General features: G+C 43.4%; 1 protein-coding gene across 1 annotated transcript; it reads right to left on the bottom strand.

Moving 5' to 3' along the window:
- Positions 1-2,563: 2,563 nt before the first annotated feature.
- PURA (purine rich element binding protein A) lies at positions 2,564-5,274 on the bottom strand. Its single transcript, XM_068277930.1, has one exon. The coding sequence runs from the start codon at positions 5,270-5,272 to the stop codon at positions 4,340-4,342; it is 933 nt and encodes a 310-aa protein (XP_068134031.1). The 5' UTR covers positions 5,273-5,274; the 3' UTR covers positions 2,564-4,339.
- Positions 5,275-19,945: the final 14,671 nt, after the last annotated feature.

The following is a 19,945-nucleotide window of genomic DNA, read 5'->3' on the forward strand; positions in this document are numbered from 1 at the left end:
GAACCAAAACTTTGCACGGGGTTAATCACAATAGCAATGATTAATACCTTGATGAAGGAGCTGCCAGGTAATAATCAGCCTTCAGAATCTGATTAGCCCAGTACAACGTTCTGATCTCAGTCCAGGCGAGTTCTGCTCCTTGTGGAGGAAGAAAGTGCTCAAACGTCAGCATCTGGTGACAGTCTCTACTCATCGGTAACAAGTAGGATGATAAGCTCTATCCAAAAAGGACCAGCATTACAGCCAACTACCTTTTCCAGAAAGAGGTCTGCAATTGTGGCCTCTGATGATTTTCTCAGATTAGATTTAGTTTGACTACTGAAGAAAAAAAATAAAGACAGTGAGAAAAACATCTTCAAGACGACCACAGCAGGTGGGAACTTAGATGCAGGGAGCCTGCCATCGGAGTCCCCAAGAGGACTGAAATCTGTGTGATATGAACCACAGGCACAAGTAAATGGTAAAACAAGACGTTCTCAATCTTTCCCTCCGACCAGGAGGAATCCTTCGCAAAACCATAAACATTATATAAGAATGTGAAGTAGGACCCTCAGAAGCAGTGACCCTGGAAGCAGTTACGTTGGCAACATACCAGCAATCCAACCGTACAATTTTTTTGCCGTCTTACCGACATTTATGCAGTATGGCCGAACCTACTCTAATCCATCAATTTATAACCAATTTGGTTAGCCCTTCGCACTACAGAGCTGATGGTAGGACGGCAGGAAGACTGCACCGATTGCTACTAATATGTCCAGCATTAAAATTGAATTGCAAGTAATGTCATTGCCCTAGAAAAAGTGCAATATGCATCTTTCACACATATGTAATCTGATATAAACATGGAGCAATCAGACCCAATTTCCTAAAGAACAAAACCTTACTAAAAGGCTATAGGAAAAGTCTACATTTTCATTGCCCTGTATGGTCCAATTTACTTAGATTCTGCTGACATGGATAAAAAACAAAAAAACGTGACAAGAAATTCTGCAAACCGCATCTGGATAAACTAAAAATTGCTGCTCTTAAGTGGCAATCGTATGCATCCTGTGTCCAAATCACAACTATAGGATTGCTGAAAGATTTGTACACTGGCGCCTGTGTAATTATAATCATGTACTTGCATCTCCAGCAAGATATATGGTATTTGAAATAAATCTATAATAGTCTGAATTTACAGTTTTTGCCAAAAATGAAAGCACGTGACTAGAACAGCCCAAGTGGCATTTTGTTACCTTTTAGCAGCCCTCTTCATCAAGAGATGACCCAAGTCAGGGATGCAAGCTCTGCCACTTAACAGGCAATGTTTAACAAGCCTAGGCCATATATGTACGATCACGTACGTTTCCAAGTCAGTACAATCTTAATAAATCAGGCTTGTAGTCTATTTTGCAAAAAGAACAAGAGATTTTCTACGTGAGACACAGAATACTCCACACTTTTCCTCACTATACAGTGCACCAGAAGTTGCTTTACAAGAGCTGACATTGATAGACTTTCAAGACTAAGTTATAACTGTCGCTTATTGGGCCAAAATAACGTACAACCAGGACTTTTTAATAGAAACAAAAACATCAACTTTAGATACTATACTGAGAACTGCAAATGGGCTGAAAATAAGTCATTTTCTTTCCCCACAGGATGTGGCAATTCTATGGACTGCGATGGTCGCGTTAAGGAGAACTCATGGAGAGCATGTGTTTTGTGATCAGCTGATAGATTTGCAAAGCTCTGATTTGCTGTAATACATCCTGCTTTAGCACATGATCACAACTAGCAAATCAGACTTACATATCAATCAGCTGACCAAACCGCGCACATGCTTCTCCATGAGTCCTCCTAGACATGACCATCACGACCTGTGGATGGAACCATAACTTGGCACGAAGCTAAACAGGTTGGGATAACATTAATTTACCTAACAGCTGATTATTTAATCAAACTGACAGCTATCAATAAGTAGTTTTCAAAATCTGATTTGTTCTGTGCAAAGTTCTGGTTCAGGCAGATTAGTTTGCGCTCAATGCAGAGCAGGAGAGAGTGCGTAGTGTAATTTTACGTTACTATTTACAACCACCATGCATTAAAAGCACTGCGAAAGACAGGATAAGGTGTAATAGGACAAGGTACCAGCTTAGCACTCTGACCTTTTGGAGTGGAAAGAAATATGGTATGAAGATCAGAGAAAGTGAAAGCAAGATCCTGGGACACCCACAAGACCCTAGTAATCTGCCTAGGTTGCCTCGTGGATGACCCAACTGCTTCAAGTGCACTATGGACTTCAGTAACGGCAAATAGATTTCCATGCAAGTAATATCATAAGCGAGTCCCCGTATTCAGCGCCACAGAATATGTCGGCGATTTATAAATCAGTAATAATTATATTAAAAAGATCCTGATCGTACGTTAAATTTGGCTCACCAAGCGACGGATGCATTTTAAAAAGATTCAATATTATACAATACGGTTCAAATTATTTACATAGTCTTGGATTAAAACACATTCTACGTTAGTGAGAGGAACCGTCAATGCTTTGAGAAGGCAAAAATCACAGATTAGCAAATTTAATTTAAAATGTTCTTTTTTAATAATTTCTTTCATGTTCACATAAGTTTCACTGACCATGTATGCTCTAGGTCCAGATGCAATGCATATTGTAAAAAAAGAGCACTTTTTTTGTTTTATACCTTGCATGAATTAACCTATGTACCTTTTTTTTTTTTTTTTTTTAAACTCTACAAACCTCTGCATAACATTTAGACAAAGCTCAGACACACTGCATGCCTAGCCCTCATATATACACATCTCTAAACACAGGTATATAAGGTGTCAATATCTCTAAACATCCTCCATGTAAGGTCTGAAATTTGGTAACAAAATGAGAAAAAAAAAATTAAAAATATTTACGTGTTCTAAAATATCTCTTTGTGCTAAAGTCAAATGTTAGCTCACATGAAAAGGACCTTTTTTAATATAATTCAGCATTTTTTTTTTATAATCTGACCATTGCAAACACTTAATAATAATAATAATAGCAGGTATACAAAAGTTCTTGGTTAATTAGGGAAATAAACACTCAATCCTTTATATTTTAATCAAGTAGGAAACACAGTTCAATATATAATGTTATTACTTTTTTCTTTTTTTTTGTTTTATCTTTAGCAGCTGCTTACTGTTTATATGGTGGATAAGTGGACAACATCCAGCGATGGGAAGTGACGAGTCAAGAAAACTGTCAGTTTTGGTGGAGGGTTTGGTGGGCGGTGCTCCCTTGGAGTTATTAACAGTTATATATTTAATTTTTTTTTATATTTTTGTCATCTTTTTTCTCTCTCTCCTTGACAGTTTATTTTTTTTTAAAGGACCACTATAGTGGAAAAAAAAGGTAAGCAATTAAAATCTGATAGAACTGACAGGTATTGGACCAGTCCATCTCCTCATGGGGGATTTCTAAGGTTTAAAAAAAAAAAAGTATTTCCTGAAGGTCAGTTGCTACGTTTTTAACCGGCAAAATAGTAAGATACCAGCCACACATCCCTACTCACTATTTTGGCAGTTCTGCTCTATAAATGCTTTTGAATGAATACCCTGAGGCTGGTATCACATATAGCGCAGTACGACTGTCCTGTGGCACGAAAGTCCGGGACAGGAAAATCATACTGCACTACGCCTCCATGCATGTTACCCTGCGGCGGAGTGCTCAGCCAGCGAAATATGCATAGTTCTGCCCCCCCCCCACTGCTTTCAGTCAATCGGATTGTTGTGGTGCCAAACTCCAATGCAAATGCCTGCCACTTGGCCAGGGCTACCATAGAGGCAAAGAGGGCAATTTCCCCAGAGCCTGTATGGGCCCTGAAGGTCTCCCCACAACTTAACTGTTGCTCCCGGAGCCCCAACAGGGGAGAGCCAGGGGGTGTCAGTCCCTGGCTCAGGAGCCCTGGAGTGTAATTTGGCTGCAACAAAGTGTCGCTTTTTTTGTTAGGGGGTGTCTATTCAGGGGGCCCTTGGGTTCATTTTGCCCTGGGGCCTCATTCTTACTGCGCTCGGCATAACCTCTGCATTGTCACGATCAATTCCGCCGAATCGCGGGTAGTGAATTGTGTCTCTTCGAGATTAATGGCCACAGCAACAGGGGGGTGGACCACGAAGGGATGATCTAGGATTTTAAGTGGTCTGAGACCCCCCTCCCCCCATGAGGAGACGAACTACTCCAAAAACCTGTCAGTTCTATCCCATTCTAACATCTTACTATTTTTTTTCACTGCCGTGGTCCTTTAATTAATTAATAGAGGGTTTTTCTTTTTTTAATCTCTGTTCTTTTTTTGTATTAGGGCAGTTATCAATCCTCCTCGCCGTCGTCCCCATGGGCAGACTCCTCTTGCTGCTGCTGCTGGTGCTCGGAGGCCCTCTTCTCCCTCTGCTTCTCCTGGATCTTCTTCATCTCCTCGGCGTACTTGCAGAACGTGTGGCCGAACTTGGCCCAGACTTTGTAGGGGACGGTGATGGAGTTGCGGTAGGTGGGCTTCACCTCGCTCACCCGCATGAACACCCCGTACTTGTTGGAGCCCACATCGAAGAAGAAGCGCTTGTTGTCCACAGTTAAGGAGGTGCCCTCGGGCAGCTCGGCCGGCTCCTCCTCCACCCCGTAGTCGTCGATGAGCTTGGCCAGAGCGTCGCGGAACTCGATGAGCCCCTGCGCCGGCAGCGCGATGGTCTGGCCCTGCGTGGAGCCCAGGCCCGGGCCGCGGTTGACCGTCTGGCGGATCCTCAGGAAGCGGCCCCGCTGGTTCTCCTTCAGGTCCATGTAGTACTTTCGGTTCTCGCGCACCAGGAACTCGCTCTTCAGCGCCCGCCGGGGCTCGTCCTGCGCCACGTCCGGGTTGCTGGGCCCCAGCTGGGCGTAGTGCTCGATGAAATCCCCGAGGTAGTCGCGGAACTCCACCGCCACGGACATGGAGAGCGTCAGGCGGCTCTTGTTGCCGCCGGCCCCGACTTCGGCGATCTTCAGGAAGCGGCCCTTGGCGTTCTGCTTGACGTCCAGGTAGAAGCGCTTGTTCTGGATGTCCACCCGCTTGGAGGCCAGCTCCTGCGTCTCGTGCTGCAGGGCCGAGCCGCTGCCTCCCCCCACCCCTCCCGGGGACGGGTGCAGCGAGCTGCCGCCGGAGCTCATCGCCGCTCCTCCCTGCTCGCTGCCACTGTCTCTGTCCGCCATGATTGCCCGCCTGCCTTCTTCCCCCTCTTCCCTGCGACTCCCACAGACGGAATCACTCATCTCGCGAGATCTGTGCCGGGAAACCGGCGGCGGCGCGAGAACCGCTCTCACTGACTTTCCGAACTGCCCCCCCCCCTTCTTAGCCTGATGAGGGGGAGGGGGGGGGGGGACATGTACAGGGAGGAGAACCATCTGTGTCCGCTGACTGCTATAGAGTCACAAGTTCACAGCTGCCCCTCATGTTCCACCACTGAAAAAAACACATGAACTTCTAAAAGTATTCATACTGCTCTAAACAGGGGCATAACTAGAAACCACTGCCCCCCTGCAAAACGTTGGATGGGGCCCCCTGCACACTAAATAGGGACTGTCTGTAAATCTATTGTCTACAAAACTTTGTATGATTAGTTATCAGTGGCTGAGCAGATGCAGTTATTAGAACAATTGTGTTTTTTTTTCTCTGCACCCTTAGTTGTCAGTCTCTCAGTATGGGGCCCCCTGTGGCTCCTGGGCCCACCTGCGGCTGCATCCCTTGCAGGATCTATTGTTACACCCCTGGCGCGAAACTATTCCCAGTCTCTCACTTTTATCATTTCTTTTCAGTGCAGCAGCCTCAAACCAGAATAGTGTGAAAAAGAGCCGTGCTGAAAATTGCAGTACGCTGCAATTGTGATTTTTGATCCACAAGTTTCGCCATGTTTGCGTTTTTTGCAAAGCGATTTGCATGCGCTCCCATTTATTTAACCTAATCGCAAACTGAAGCATGTGCTACGTTTGTGATTAGGTTCAAAACTGATCGCACCACTCTGTACAGAGCACTGCGATTATTATTATGTCACAGTGCCCTTGCCATCGGCAAAATGCATGCAGTTCGAAAATTGGTTTGAAAGAGCGCTAAGGTCCTGTTCACAGTGGAGCGTTGTCATGAGCCATTACGGCTGCTCTGTATCACAGCCTGAGCTGTGCAGCCTGATGAGGGGGGGACTGTGGCACTTCCTTACAGCGAGGAGACCCCTGTATGTCTGCTGACTGCTATAGGTTCTCTGCATGGGTCACAAGTTCACAGCTGCCCCTCATTGTTCCACCACTAAATAAAATACATTAACTTCTTAAAAGTGTTCATAATGCTCAAAACTGTTCCCAATCTCTCACTTGTATCATGACTTCTTTTCAGTTTGCAGTCCCAAACCAGAATAGTGTGAAAAAGGGCCCTTCCGAGCTGAAAATTGGAGTATGCTGTGATCATGATTTTCGAGTCACGCGTTTGGTGGTTCTTGGCTGGCTGGATTGCGTTTCCTGAAACGATTCGTGTGTGTCCCCATTTATTTAGCCTAAGCCCAAAGTGATGCATGCACTATGTTTGTGATTAGGCCAGAAACTGATCGCCCCACTCTGTACAGGGAACTAGGATCCTTATGTTTCACGGTGCCCTTGCATTCGGCAAAATGCATGCAGTTTCACAGTGGATCATTGCGATGAGACATTATGGGTGCTCTATAACATGGCTTGGCGCGCTGCAGTCGACTTGGCGACTTTCACAGTGTGGCAAGGGCGTTGCAGTATATTGGCAGATGTCAAGGCGACATACTGCATGTAGTGCGTTACTGCAACATGCACACGGTAACAGAAATAAAGCATACTTTTCATTTCACTGTACCCAACGAAACCCCTGGGTAACTTACAGTTCCACTGCCTATAATGTTGTGTTCTTAATGTCACAGGGAGCACAATGCAACTGATCACTGGGAATGGTGCCGAATGCATTGCTTGCTAAATAGAGGTGTTGTCTTAAGGGCGCCATACACTGGTCGATTTTAGCCATCGATCGATCGATGCTATACAGGCGATCGGAAATCAATTCTATCAATCGATCTGCAGCTGATTTCGATTGATTTGAATATCTGACAGGATAGAAAATCTAGGTTGATCTGCTGCCAGCCCATAGAGTTGCATTAGATCTAATGGTCCAATAATGCATTTAGATAGATTTCCGATATATTTCATTCTGAGGTCTATTGGAAATCTGTTCCTAGTGTGTGGCACCCATCAGAGAGATTCCTGTCAGATTGGACTTGGGAAAAAAATATGCTAAATATAATTTTGCCTTCTCAAAACAATGTGAATTAAGCAGAATTACAAGATAGACTGTTTAAAAAAAAACCCCAAAAAAGTCACAAACAGTTAATATGGTTATCTTACATGCTTGTAACTCACAATAATGTCATCTTTGTGAAAAAAAAATCTATTTTCCCCCATCATTTTACTGTAAACAGCTATTTTGCTTAATAATGTAATATCCAGTTCAATCAAAAAATTCTACCTTCGGGAAAATACATTGACAGTCAGAGTAGCTTACAATCATGTCTTATTTTTGGCAACCTGAGATGAGATGAAAAAAAAGTTGGCAGCCTGGAGAGCGCAGTGCAGCTCACTGACAAAGCTCCTAGTTCAAAGTGAAAGTAAAACTAATGACCCCTTCAGGCACTTAAAAAAAAGTTTGTTCTCATACTTAAAACTTTAGTTAAGGTTTCAGAGCAGATGGATAGTTCTGCATTTTAATAGATGGCTGGTAAGATGTTAATATTTCCAGTTTGTAAATGAGCCAATCAAATATAGTTTCTGCCAATCTTTAAAAGTGAAGCTAATAATTTTCAGTTGATGTAAAAGTGTAGATTACTTTCGTTAGGGAGGGATCAAATTTGAATCTGCAGGATTCGCAGCAAGTGTTTTTCTGCTCGATTGTGCATTTTGGGGTACGTTTTAAATCGTGCCTTTTTTCTTACAGTAACTATTGATCGCAATGAGAAAACGCATGCGTTGTATGGAAAAGTAGTACAGGTTGTATCTTTTTTTGAACGCTATGCAGCTTTGCAGATGCCTCCTTAAAATGCAGCAATCATTGCATGGGTTTCACATGGGTATTTTTTAACTGTGGCAAACGCTGTGGATTTTCCCAGGTTTGACCCCTGCCTTATGAGAATTTGGAGTTAGAGATTGCCCAGCAGGCTCATGGTGAACCAGAACTCATTGGATTGTGTAAGGGGCTAAAAAGCACCAAACAGCCTCCTTACTGAAATACTATGCAAAACAGAAATGTGCCTTTTTTAGAACAAAGGGTCTTTGCGATTACTCAGTTTGGAGTGAGCATATGATGTCTCCTGCAATGTTCACTGCTGAGTATTAGTACAGCTTGGGATTTAACCAATGAAAGTCATCAGCTACTTTTATTGAACATTTGGGCTGAACTGGAACTCAGCTTAGGGCTAATCATCAATGGAAGATTAAAGAGAAGCTGTCAGCCATGCTATCTCAAAAAAACCCACGTATATACGTAGATAAATACTTGCTCTACTTACATAACATATGTATTGCACTGTCCACGTTTTGATTTTAGTGATTTTTCTACAGTAAAAAGCGAAAATCCTTCTTAGCATTTCCCATTTTAACTGTGGCTATTTTTAAGCCAATCCTGATGTAATTTTCTCCCTTAGTCTCCACTGCCTGATTGCCAGCCCTCCACTCTAGAAAGTGCATTGTCTCAGCATGAGGAATATTGGCCAATCAGAGAGGAACAGAGGTGTGGGAGGGGGAAACAGGAGGGAAAGAGGCTTCAGCCAATCAGGCTGCATTAGTTAAGTCTGAGGGGAAGTAAAGAAGCAGAAAAGGACAACCCAGCATGCCCTGCAACTTCCTTTTTGTGTACCAAATTTTGCGCGTACCAAATAAGAGTCAGGTAAACTGGGGAATGATCATTTATCAACAAGAAAAGTAATAGTGATTTTAACTTTTGCATTGCCTGGTTAGCATCCTTATTACTTGTTTACCAGATAAAAATAAAGAATTGATTTTTGATTTTATGCCCGACAGTTACACTTTAATAACTCATACATTACTGCTGGTTTACACTAAAGCCCCATACACATGCTACATGAAAAGCAGCAAATAACGACCGCCTATACTGAGAATCCAGCATGTGCACAGCCGTCCCTGTCTCCCCCCAGAGTTTTTACCCTCACTCACCACCTGTGTCATTACTCCCACGCTGCTACATAGGAACAGAATGCATTGCTAGCCTGCAGGCTTGTGACGCACCTAGACAGCCTTGACCCTACAATGTCGCCTAAGAGATTGGGTCCCGATCCCCGCTGCATGACATGCTCTGCATGTGTGTAAGAGGCTTTAGCGTGTACATACACATTCAGGCTACGTTCACACTGGGCTGGGCAGGATCATACCGGATGCATCGAGACAGTCGAGCAAAAAGTATGCTTCACTGCAACTGTAAATGCACACGTTGTACGATACAGCTCAGCACGTTATGCCAACGGATTCCACTGCACCGCTAACACGCCGATCAGAACGTGGGAATAAACTCAGAATATTGCCAGCTCGTAGATCTGTATGTTGAGCTATTTTCTGTCTCTAAGTTACTTATTCTCAGTTCTGTTTCTGTACTTTGTTTTTTTATTTGTTTATTGTGAAATCATTTTTTCAGCTCTTTGGTTTTAAACCCTGCTTTGTGCGGACGGTCTCCCGGTATTTAAATGCCCAGCAACTAATCTTGTGTGAAATCTCCATTCATGCCGGTATACAAGAGAGCTGTTATGCGGGGTTACATGTGAGGGCAGTGATGTTAGCACAGCAAAGCGGACAGCACCCATAAGCTAGAACTTTTAAAGATTGCCTTTTTCTTATATGGAGTGATGCTAGCAGACAGCTGGTTTTAAGGTGTTTTCTGAAAAAATAAGTTCTTGTTAAGATGTGATTCCCATTCATTTTGCTTTTGCAAGCAAATGCAGTAGCCTGGGACTGTACACAGGGAGAAAATCATATATGAATATGTTCACTGTCGGCCAAAATCGATAACTTTTTTTTTTTACATACAATCGAGATTGTATAATGTATGAGCAAACCATACAAACACGTAGTGATCTAATGCCTAGCATCTCTGGATAACCAGACTAAAAGGGATCTGTCAGGCTCATGAGCTTGTAGGGACAGTTTGTCACATGACTGTGTAGAATTGAAGCAAGAGGGATATGGCGGCTGCCATATTTATTTCCTTTTAAGCAATACCAGTTTCCTGGCTATCCTGCTCAGCCTCTGACTCTAATACTTTAAGCCATGGGCCCTGAACATGCATGCAGCAGATCAGATGTTTCTGACTCCTAATTAACTTTCTGATCCATTGACTGTATTGTTGGCATATATTTTTTCCTCCATTTAATTGAATAATCAATTGGTGATGTAAACGTTAATGATCTTGTATTATTGGACTCAAGATATTAGTATTATTCATAACGCCCATCCACCCTTTGCGTTTTTAATTATTTTTAACTCGTCTTTTTTTAATGTTCTTGGACACATCCACAATAAAATTGATTACATTTTTAGAGGTGGTAGTGGATCTCCTTCTTTTCCCTATATTTTTGACTTGAGGGTCATTTAAAAGGGTTTGGTCCTTTTTTGTTTATGCAGAAACAATCAATCCAACATGCTGAAAAGATGACATCCAGATGTGGGGGAGCTATAGAGTTAAACAGTGATTTTTCTCAGATTCGAACTCTTGGCTTCCAAAGAGATAACTTGTCTTAGCAGGGACAGCCGTAGAAGTAGATGTTTCTCGTTAAATACAGAAGTAGAGGTTTCATAGATGGCTTTGGACATTTGGAGAAGATGTCTGGAGAAAAAAAATCAGAAAATGCATTATGGATTGCACAGTTGAATTACAGAATTATTCGGCCAAACCTCTGCCATGGGGGAAACACAGATTTTGCTGCAGAACCAATTTCATGGAATCCCCCAGTTAATCCCTTTTAAAGTTGCCCATGAACAGTACATTTTTTGGTGAAGGATCATATTTTTGATTAGCTTATTCTGATCATATTGTTTGGAAAAAAAATGAAGCTGGTGGGACCAATAGATCCTGAAAGATTGCATTATTGAACATTTCCTTCATGAAGTGGTCTATCATCATGGCAGATTTTTCATAGGTAAAATTGTAAACATGATAAAAAGTTGCATTCACTCGTTGATGGACACCTTAAGGGTAATAATAGTTTCACCTAAGTCATTTTTGCACCAAAATCAGTGTTTTCCTCTCACTCAAAATTTTCACGAAAACTGAATTTTTGCAAGATAAACATTTTTTACAGAAATATGACTTTTTTCTTGCAAAGGTGTTTTCTCATGCCCATTGACTTCAATTCATTTAGGGAAAAAAACTGTATTTTCTCATCAAGGCGCTTGGGAAACAAAATGTTTTTTTGTTTTTCACGCATATTATACTCTTCTCTTAAAATAGTGTTCTCTCGTGCCCATAGACTTTAATGCATTTGGTAAAAATGTGTTTTTGCTTGCACGCCCAAACATTTGTGTTAAAATGTGTTTTCTCAAACTAGTAGAATTCAGTATATTTGGTGAATATATATATATTTTTTAAGCCCATTTATTTTTGCGAACATTGTCATCTGTTCAAAAATAGGACATTTCCTGAAAATTACGGCAAAACAAAAACTGCCCCTACTAACAACAATTGTAAGTACTCCATGTACCCAATCCAAGTAATGCCATGGTTAAACATACCATGTATGGATAACTTAGTAGTGTTGTATGATGTCTTGGTATAAAATTATAGCAATAATAACAACAACCAGAAAAACCTGACAGTGGTTCTAATTCATCTAAATGCCAAAAATCATTGTTTGTCTCTCGATACAGCTTAAAGGGGTACTACATTATCCAGGATACCCACTTTATATGGTAATTTTCCTGGTTTCAGCATAAACATTTCCTATATCTATATACTGCTGTATATTGGTATCTAGCAATGCCCTCCCAGTGATATTTAGCTTAGGCTGTTTAGCTGTGTGGAATTCTCCCAGGAGCATTCTGGGAGAGTGGATATATTTTGTATCGGCTTTCTGCAGAGAGGTCCCTGACAGGGCTGTAGATGTAACACCCTGTGATTACATTTTAGAATGTAAATCAGGATGAGGAAAGACTTAACAATGGGCAAACACTAGCTAAATAAATTAATATAAAATAAATCATAATTTGATTCATTGTTCTTTTCACTTCAGTTCCTCTTTAAAAGACAGCCAAAGTAAGAGGGATATGGAGGCTACCATATTTATTTCCTTTTAAACAATACCAGTTGCCTGGCAGCCCTTCTGGTCTATTTGGCTGCAGTAGTGTTTGAATACCACCAGAAACAAGCATGCAGCTAATCTGGTCAGATCTGACAATAATGTCAGAAACACCTGATCTGCTGCATGCTTGTTCAGGGGATATGGCTAAAAGTGTTAGAGGCAGAGGATCAAGCAGGGCTGCCAGGCAACTGGTATTGTTTAAAAGGAAATAAATATGGCAGCCTCCAGATCTCTCTCATCTCAGTTGTCCTTTAAAAGCAAACCTTTCACAAAGCTGTTGTGTTTTTTAGTCAGAACGGGAGGAGGGGTAAATCTCCCAGTGGGGCTCATTTTCTTATCAAAGCAACATTTCCCTTCCCTTTAGGAAGATTTTCCTCCGTACTTCCTCCCAGGTCCCTGTGATAGAGGCTCTAACCCCCATATTATGCAGAGTCCAGACTCAAAGGGTTAACCTTGATCCAAGGATGAGTGAATAGTTAATATGGAATCTGTAGTGAAGGAACAGCAGAGATGCAGGGAAGCCGCTGTCAGTCAGGGGGGGGGAGGATGCGCCTCTGTAAAGCATCTTTTACCCCCCTCTCCTGGGCACATTAGTGCATAGCTATGGGTCAGGGAGACCCCATTGTTTACGCTAATTAAAAGCCGAAAATTGCTTTTTACTTGCTGCCACTTCTTAAAGCGACAGCAGCCCATGTTTTCATGGAGTAGGAGGAGGATGTGGCTGACCGCCTCAGTCGCAGCAGCTCTGTGGCTCTCTGCAGGCATCTCAGAGACCCCGGTGAAGGCTCATTTCAATAAGGGACACAGCTTCCTGTGATTTTAGTGAAAATCAGGTTTCTTGAAAAATGCCCCCCTTTCCTATAAATATGAGCAGAGCAGAATTTTCCCTTATCTCGGTGTGTGAGATAAGGGAAGGCTGATTTGCAGTGCTGGGTCCTTGTAGTGTTTGTTTCCTGCGCCCATCCGGATTATCATTCTTCAGGTAACCATACGCTTAAGGTGTCTAGCCATTGCTCGATTTTCCTGCTCGATTGACCATTCGATTTCATCATTTTATCAGATAGAGGAAGAATTGATTATGATCCATTCTGCCTGAACGACTGAAATTGGCCAATATTATTATTATTATGTATTTATATAGCACTGACATATTTCGCAGCGCTGTACAGTATATATTGTCTTGTCACTTAACTGTCCCTCAGAGGAGCTCACAGGTCTAATCCCTTCCATAATCATATGTCTATGAATGTATTGTGTAGTGTATGTACTGTAGTCTAGGGCCAATTTAGGGGGAAGCCAATTATCTTTATGTTTTTGGGATGTGGAAGGAAACTGAAATGCCCAGAGGAAACCCACACAGACACGAGGAGAACATGCAAATTCCTTGCACATAGTGCTCTGGCTGGGATTTGAACCGGGGACCCAGCGCTGCAAGGCGGGAGTGCTAACCACTACACCACCGTGTTGCCCAATATCGAATCAACCAAATTACTTGATCATTTGCAGGATGGAACATATTGGGAGACCACAAAGTAATCAGCTACTTTTTACATGATTGTGATCAAAACCGATTACATTTTTGGTTTCAGAGCAGGGGGGGCACAACATCGTCCAGCTCGATAAGTGAAGGAGACTCGCATAGGACAGGGGTAGGGAACCTATGGCTCAGGAGCCAGATGTGGCTCTTTTGATGGCTGCATTTGGCTCACAGACAAATCAGTAGGGAATTGTTTCACTGGGCTACATTGCTCAAGCAGCGCAGCTTAGTGTGGCAGCGCAAGTCAAAGTAGGCACGCTGCTGCTGTAGCGTGCATTACTAACTTACTCACGCTACCCCCAAAACTAATGGCTGCTCCGATTGTCGCACTCTTTACACTGTCAGGTCCAGTGACTTTGTAGGACGAGATCTCCGCACTGTCACTCGACAGGCAACCTATTGAGCCAAAGTGCGGGAATCTCGTCCTACAAAGTGAATCAACCCCCAAGTCAGCTAACTAATTGTACAAGCTGTTAGTTGGTATTTCTCCTCTCTGGCTCTCGGGGAAATTGCTGATGTTGCTGAAACCCAAGAGAAGCTGAAGACGTGTATGACACTTCCGCTGCCCGGTGGATCAGCTGTATACACATCACTATAGCAACAGGGACATGACCCCTCTGCTGCGCATGCGCACTGTCCCAGTTTGAAACCTATTGTATAGCTCTCACGTAAATATATTTTAAAATATGTGGCGCTTATGGCATTCTCAGGCAAAAAGGTTCCTGACCCCTGACATAGGATCTCGCCTACAGTGTGTGGGCCAGTAGTCCATCAACTTTATATTGACCACAATGTTGTTGATCGCCCAATAAAGTCAATTGTTTAATCGCACGGGGGGGAAATCCGGTAATGTATGGGCACCTTTATAGCCAGATTCAACTAATCAGATCCCTGTCAGACCTCCCGCGCATGCGCAGTAGACCCGGACTGACATCACTGAGCCTGTTACCGGGGCTCACCGCGGCTGAACAGCAGACCGCGGGAGGACGGTGTGGGACTTAGACGTGTTTATGGTGCAGTAGGAAGCCCCAGGTAAGTATCAGAGCTTTAGTTTGATTGATCTCTGAGTCTCTTTATAGGCTGCTCCCTGATTAGAATCTTACTATCATAATTACCAGTGCACAATAGTAGAATATCGATTATTTTAATGATGTTCTTCTAACTACTATCTCCAGCAGCACCCTTTTTAGATGTATGCCAGCAATGTACCCCTTTATTAATAACTGTAAGTGAATTGGCTTTCCCCTATATTGGCCCTAGACCAGTGTTCCTCCAACCCTGTCCTCAAAGCCCACCAGCACTGCACGTTTTGTGGAAATCCACAAAGGTAGTTAATCAGCTCTGCTCAGACTCTAATTACCCCCACCTGTGCATGTTTTTGGTTTACTGCAAAACATATACTGTTGGTGGACCTTGAGGACAGGGTTGGGGAACGGTGCCCTAGACTACAATGGACATATGACTATAGTAGGGATTAGATTGTGAGTTCCTCTGAGGACAGTTAGTGACAAGTCTATTCATACTCTGTACAGCGCTGTAGAAGATGTCAGCGCTATATTAATACTTAAAGCGGAATATAACCCTGCATTTCAACTTTGCTCTAAAACATTATTTACAGCAGGGGTCTCAAACTTAATTTACCTGGGGGCCATAGGAGGCAAAGTCAGGATGAGGCTGGGCCGCATAAGGGATTTCACGTGTCCCCGCCGCAAAACGAGGGCTGCAGAGCCCCCAAATCACCCGGGGGGCAATCCGTTGGCATTTTCTGGAAGGGGCAGAGCTTTCAGCTTCAGCTCTGCCCCTCCTGACGTCAATTGCGGCGGATCGCCGCCTCTGCCCGCCCTTCTCACTCTTCCTTCACAGAGAGGGGCGGGGAGAGGCAGCGATCCGTGCGGCGATTGACGTCAGGAGGGGCAGAGCTACAGCTGGAAGCTCTGCCCCTCAGCGCAGTCGTGGATGTTTGCCCGGGGGATTTGGGGGCTCTGCAGCCCTCTGTTAGCGGCGGGGATGCGGCGGATTACTTGGGAGCACTGAAGCGAACCATAAGGTAAAATAGGCAAAAATAGTTCGCTTCCATGTCTCTTTTGCTTTTGCCGGCAGGGGCCACAAAATATTGTATCGAGGGCCGCAAATGGCCCGCGGGCCGCGAGTTTGAGACCCTTGATTTACAGTATATTATATGCAACCAGCATTTTTTTTTTTTAACTAGACCAGCATTGGAAGGGTTACACACAGAGCTTTAAGTTCCTGGAGATTTCTGCAGACGCATCCGAAGCTGACGTAGATACATTTTGTTTACATAAATGTATCTAAGTGTTGAATGTGACTCACTATCTCTGACTGAGAAGGAGCTGGAGGACAGCCAAAGAGTGTGTAACATTTATCAATAGATACATTTAACTAAATAGAATGTAACAATCTGAACTTCTGCATATCTCTCCACTGAACTTTAAACCTCTGTGTTTAACCCTTCCAATGCTGGTCTAGTAAAAAAAAAAAATGCTTTTTGCATATAATATGCTGTAAATAATGTTTTGGAGCAAAGTTGAAATGCAGGGTTATATTCCGCTTTAATAATTGTGTATATATATATATCTATGGTCCTGACGATTGTCTGCTTTGTTCTCTATACTGCACCATGGTATATGTTAGCGCTATAGTAATAAAATAATAATATTCAGGTTTATAGGGGACGTAGTCTATCAAACTATACATTCCTACCATACTTTGATAGGGGAGTAGCAATGGATGTACCATGTCGCACCTGGATATTGAATGCATGCTCTCCTCCATACCACTCAGCATAATGTAGCCCCCCCCCCCGGCCAATTTGTCCTACGGACACCATCTTTGTTCTGTCATCTTCCTTTATTACCCCCATTGGGTACGTCCCTCTAACCTCTGCTTCCTGTATTTATGCTCCTCCATCCGCGCCATACCTGTCCTACCTTTCAGCATTATGTAATTCAACACCTTCCACACAATCCTGCTATGTGCTCCCCCCCACCCATCCTACCGGACCCATTGCCTGCACCTCTGCCTCCAACCTGCTCACATCATCTACCCATCCTCCTCACATCATCTACCCATCCTCCCTGTGAGACCTGTGCCGAGCCCAGAAGGAACAAATTCACCGGTTTATATCATAAAATACACTCATCCTTCAAAGTGTATCGGTGGTCACAGAGATAGGACTGTATTGCTTTGCTTTTCTCCCCGGTAACTGCTGACACTACCTCAGCCTGACTTGTGATTCACACAGTACAGCAACTGGCTGATGCAACTGTGGACAGCACAGCTCATTTTGAATAAGCTTTATTATTCACAGGTCACACAGAGATGGAGCAGGGCATTGCTCTCTTCATTGCAGAATGATTAGAGGTTGGAATCCAGGCATTTTTATAGACTGATGGGAGGTAATGATACAGGCATTCCACAGAGGTTTTAAAATTAGAACAGAACCACGACAATTCAGCCAATGAAAAAAATCGCTGGGATAATAAGCCTGAGGCTGTGACATCATGGTGTAAGATGGAAAAAAACCCTCCTTGCAGCTTCGTCTCCGCAAGCTTTTGCCCTCCCTTTTCTTTGGACACAGTGTGCAGCTGCATTTGCACTGAAAAAAAAGGGGGGGGGGGGTATTAGATTTCACACTGCCTCCTGACTACTTTCCTAGGGTAAGCATTGACCTTTTCCTACAGTGCTTGTTTGTCCGCCACATAAGATCCCTTGTCAGGTATGTTTGTATTCGGAGCCCATGGATTCACAGCCATTGCTCAGTAATCAGAGCATCAGTAACGGTATCATTTTACCGTCTTAAGACCGAAGGTATTTAGTTTAACATTGGAGGTCTGGAAAACCTGGGATCTTCCAAAGAGAGCAAAAAAAAAAGCACAGGAGAGACCAGGAGCCCCTTAGGGTGTAATGTGTTATGCAAATGGTATAAATAAGACCAATAAAAGTGGTACTCACAAACCTGGGTTGCGGAACAGCAGCCATGGTATAGCTGCATTTGGTGTGATGTATCTGATGAAGCGGTTAGGTTGCTCTCCAGATAAAGTGTAGTTAGGGTCACCAAAGGGGAAGAATGTTAATGACTGGAACTGATAACAGCCCCTATGGGGGTCGTAACGTACCTTGGGATGGAGGTGCCCCAAAAACTATAAACCACTTAAAAGCAAAGGTAAGAGGACTTTACTGAGGGTAAAAAAGAGGTAGTTTATTTGTAAAGAAAAAAATCCCACCAAGACAACCAGGGCTTTGGAGTCGGAGTCGAGGAGTCGGAGCAATTTTGGGTACCTGGAGTCGGAGTCGGATGATTTTTGTACCAAATCCTTAGTTCTGGTAAGTATTAGACTAAGGGGTTGGAGGGATTCAAGGAATTTTGTACCGACTCCACAGCCCTGAAGACAACGAATTTCACGGGTAGTCAACCCACTTCCTCAGGTCAGTAGATAATGGCCTCAATTCACTAAGCTTATCTTCTGTCTTTAATAACGTTTCTAGAGTTATCACCATGGTGATAAGGCAAGTAGTATTCAGGAAACATTTTACCTCAGGCTAACCTAAAGTTAACTCTTCTGTCTTTAAAGAGACACTGAAGCGGAAAAAAATATATGATATAATGAATTGGTTGTGTACTATGAATAATTACTAGAAGATTAGCAGCAAAGAAAATATTTTCATACTTTTATTTTCAGGTATATAGTGTTTTTTCTAACATTGCATTATTCTATAATATGTGCTGATTACACAACACTCAGCATTCAAAATGAGTCTTTCAGAGCAGTCTGTGAAGTAATGACATCTCCTCTAGCAGAGGAAAAGTAAACAGTTCAATTACAGTTGAGATAATAAAAGTCAGATAACAGCCCTCTCCATGACCAAGTTAGTCGGAGAGCTTAATAGCTTTTTTGCATAGAGATAACAACTGGAGTTTCTCAACTCTTCCTGTACTGGAAACAATTAGACTGATGTATCTGATCTTAATGTTTTTTTTCTTAGCTGTACTACACATACAAATCATAATATCATCATTTTTTTTTCGCTTCAGTGTCTCTAAGTTAAGGTGAGATCTCTTAAAGAGAACCCGAGGTGGGGTTCTAAGAATGATATCTGCACACAGAGGCTGGGTCTGCTTATACTGCCCAGCCTCTGTTGCTATCTCAATCCTCCCTAAGTTCCCCCTGTGCTCTGCTGTCCCCCATAAATCACAGCCGCGCTGTCGACACGCAGCCGGCTGTGTTTACCTATGTTCAGCGTGTCGCAGCGGGCTGTGTTTACCTATGTTCTGTCACTCTCGCCGCACCCCCCGCCTCCTGCATAGCTCCGGGTCCCTGCCCGCGTCCCTTCCCTCCCCGCTGATTGGAGGGAAGGGACGCGGGTGGGGACCGGAGCTATGCAGGAGGCGGGGGGAGCGCCAAGAGTGACAGTACAGAGGTAAACACAGCCTGCTGCGTGTCGACAGCGTGGCTGTCATTTATGTGGGCATAGCAGAGCACGGGGAACTTAGGGGGGATTGAGATAGCAACAGAGGCTGGGCAGTATAGGCAGACCCAGCCTCTGCAGATATCATTCTTAGAACCCCACCTTGGGTTCTCTTTAAGGTGTATACACAGGCACTACTTACGCCAATGACAGGTTCGTCAGACCCTCCCGCTGGGGGGACGTTCAGCTGACAGTAGCATGTGTGTACGCGCTGTCGGCAGACTGATAAGGCTGTTTCTGAATGATCCGCTCTCACGGACCAGTCGTTGGCAGCAGTATGGCGTGTGTACGCACCTTAACGTTAACTTTTCAATCCTTAAAATAACTCCAGAATTCTAAAGTTAAAGAAAGGCTGTTAATTAACTGCATGTGAAAATAACTACAGAGGAGGTAACTTAAGGACTGAAGTGATAAGATAACTCTCACTGAGAAAACTTATCTCTACAACTTAATAAGGCAAGGTGTGGTGGTAAGTTTTTCTCTTGCCTTATTATCTCCAGCATGATCTTAGTGAATTGAGGCCTATATCTTGGGCAAGTATGGCTTGGAGCCCCTGAG

The sequence above is a fragment of the Hyperolius riggenbachi genome, chromosome 3 (assembly GCF_040937935.1).
Source record: "Hyperolius riggenbachi isolate aHypRig1 chromosome 3, aHypRig1.pri, whole genome shotgun sequence".
Classification (NCBI taxonomy): Eukaryota; Metazoa; Chordata; class Amphibia; order Anura; family Hyperoliidae; genus Hyperolius; species Hyperolius riggenbachi.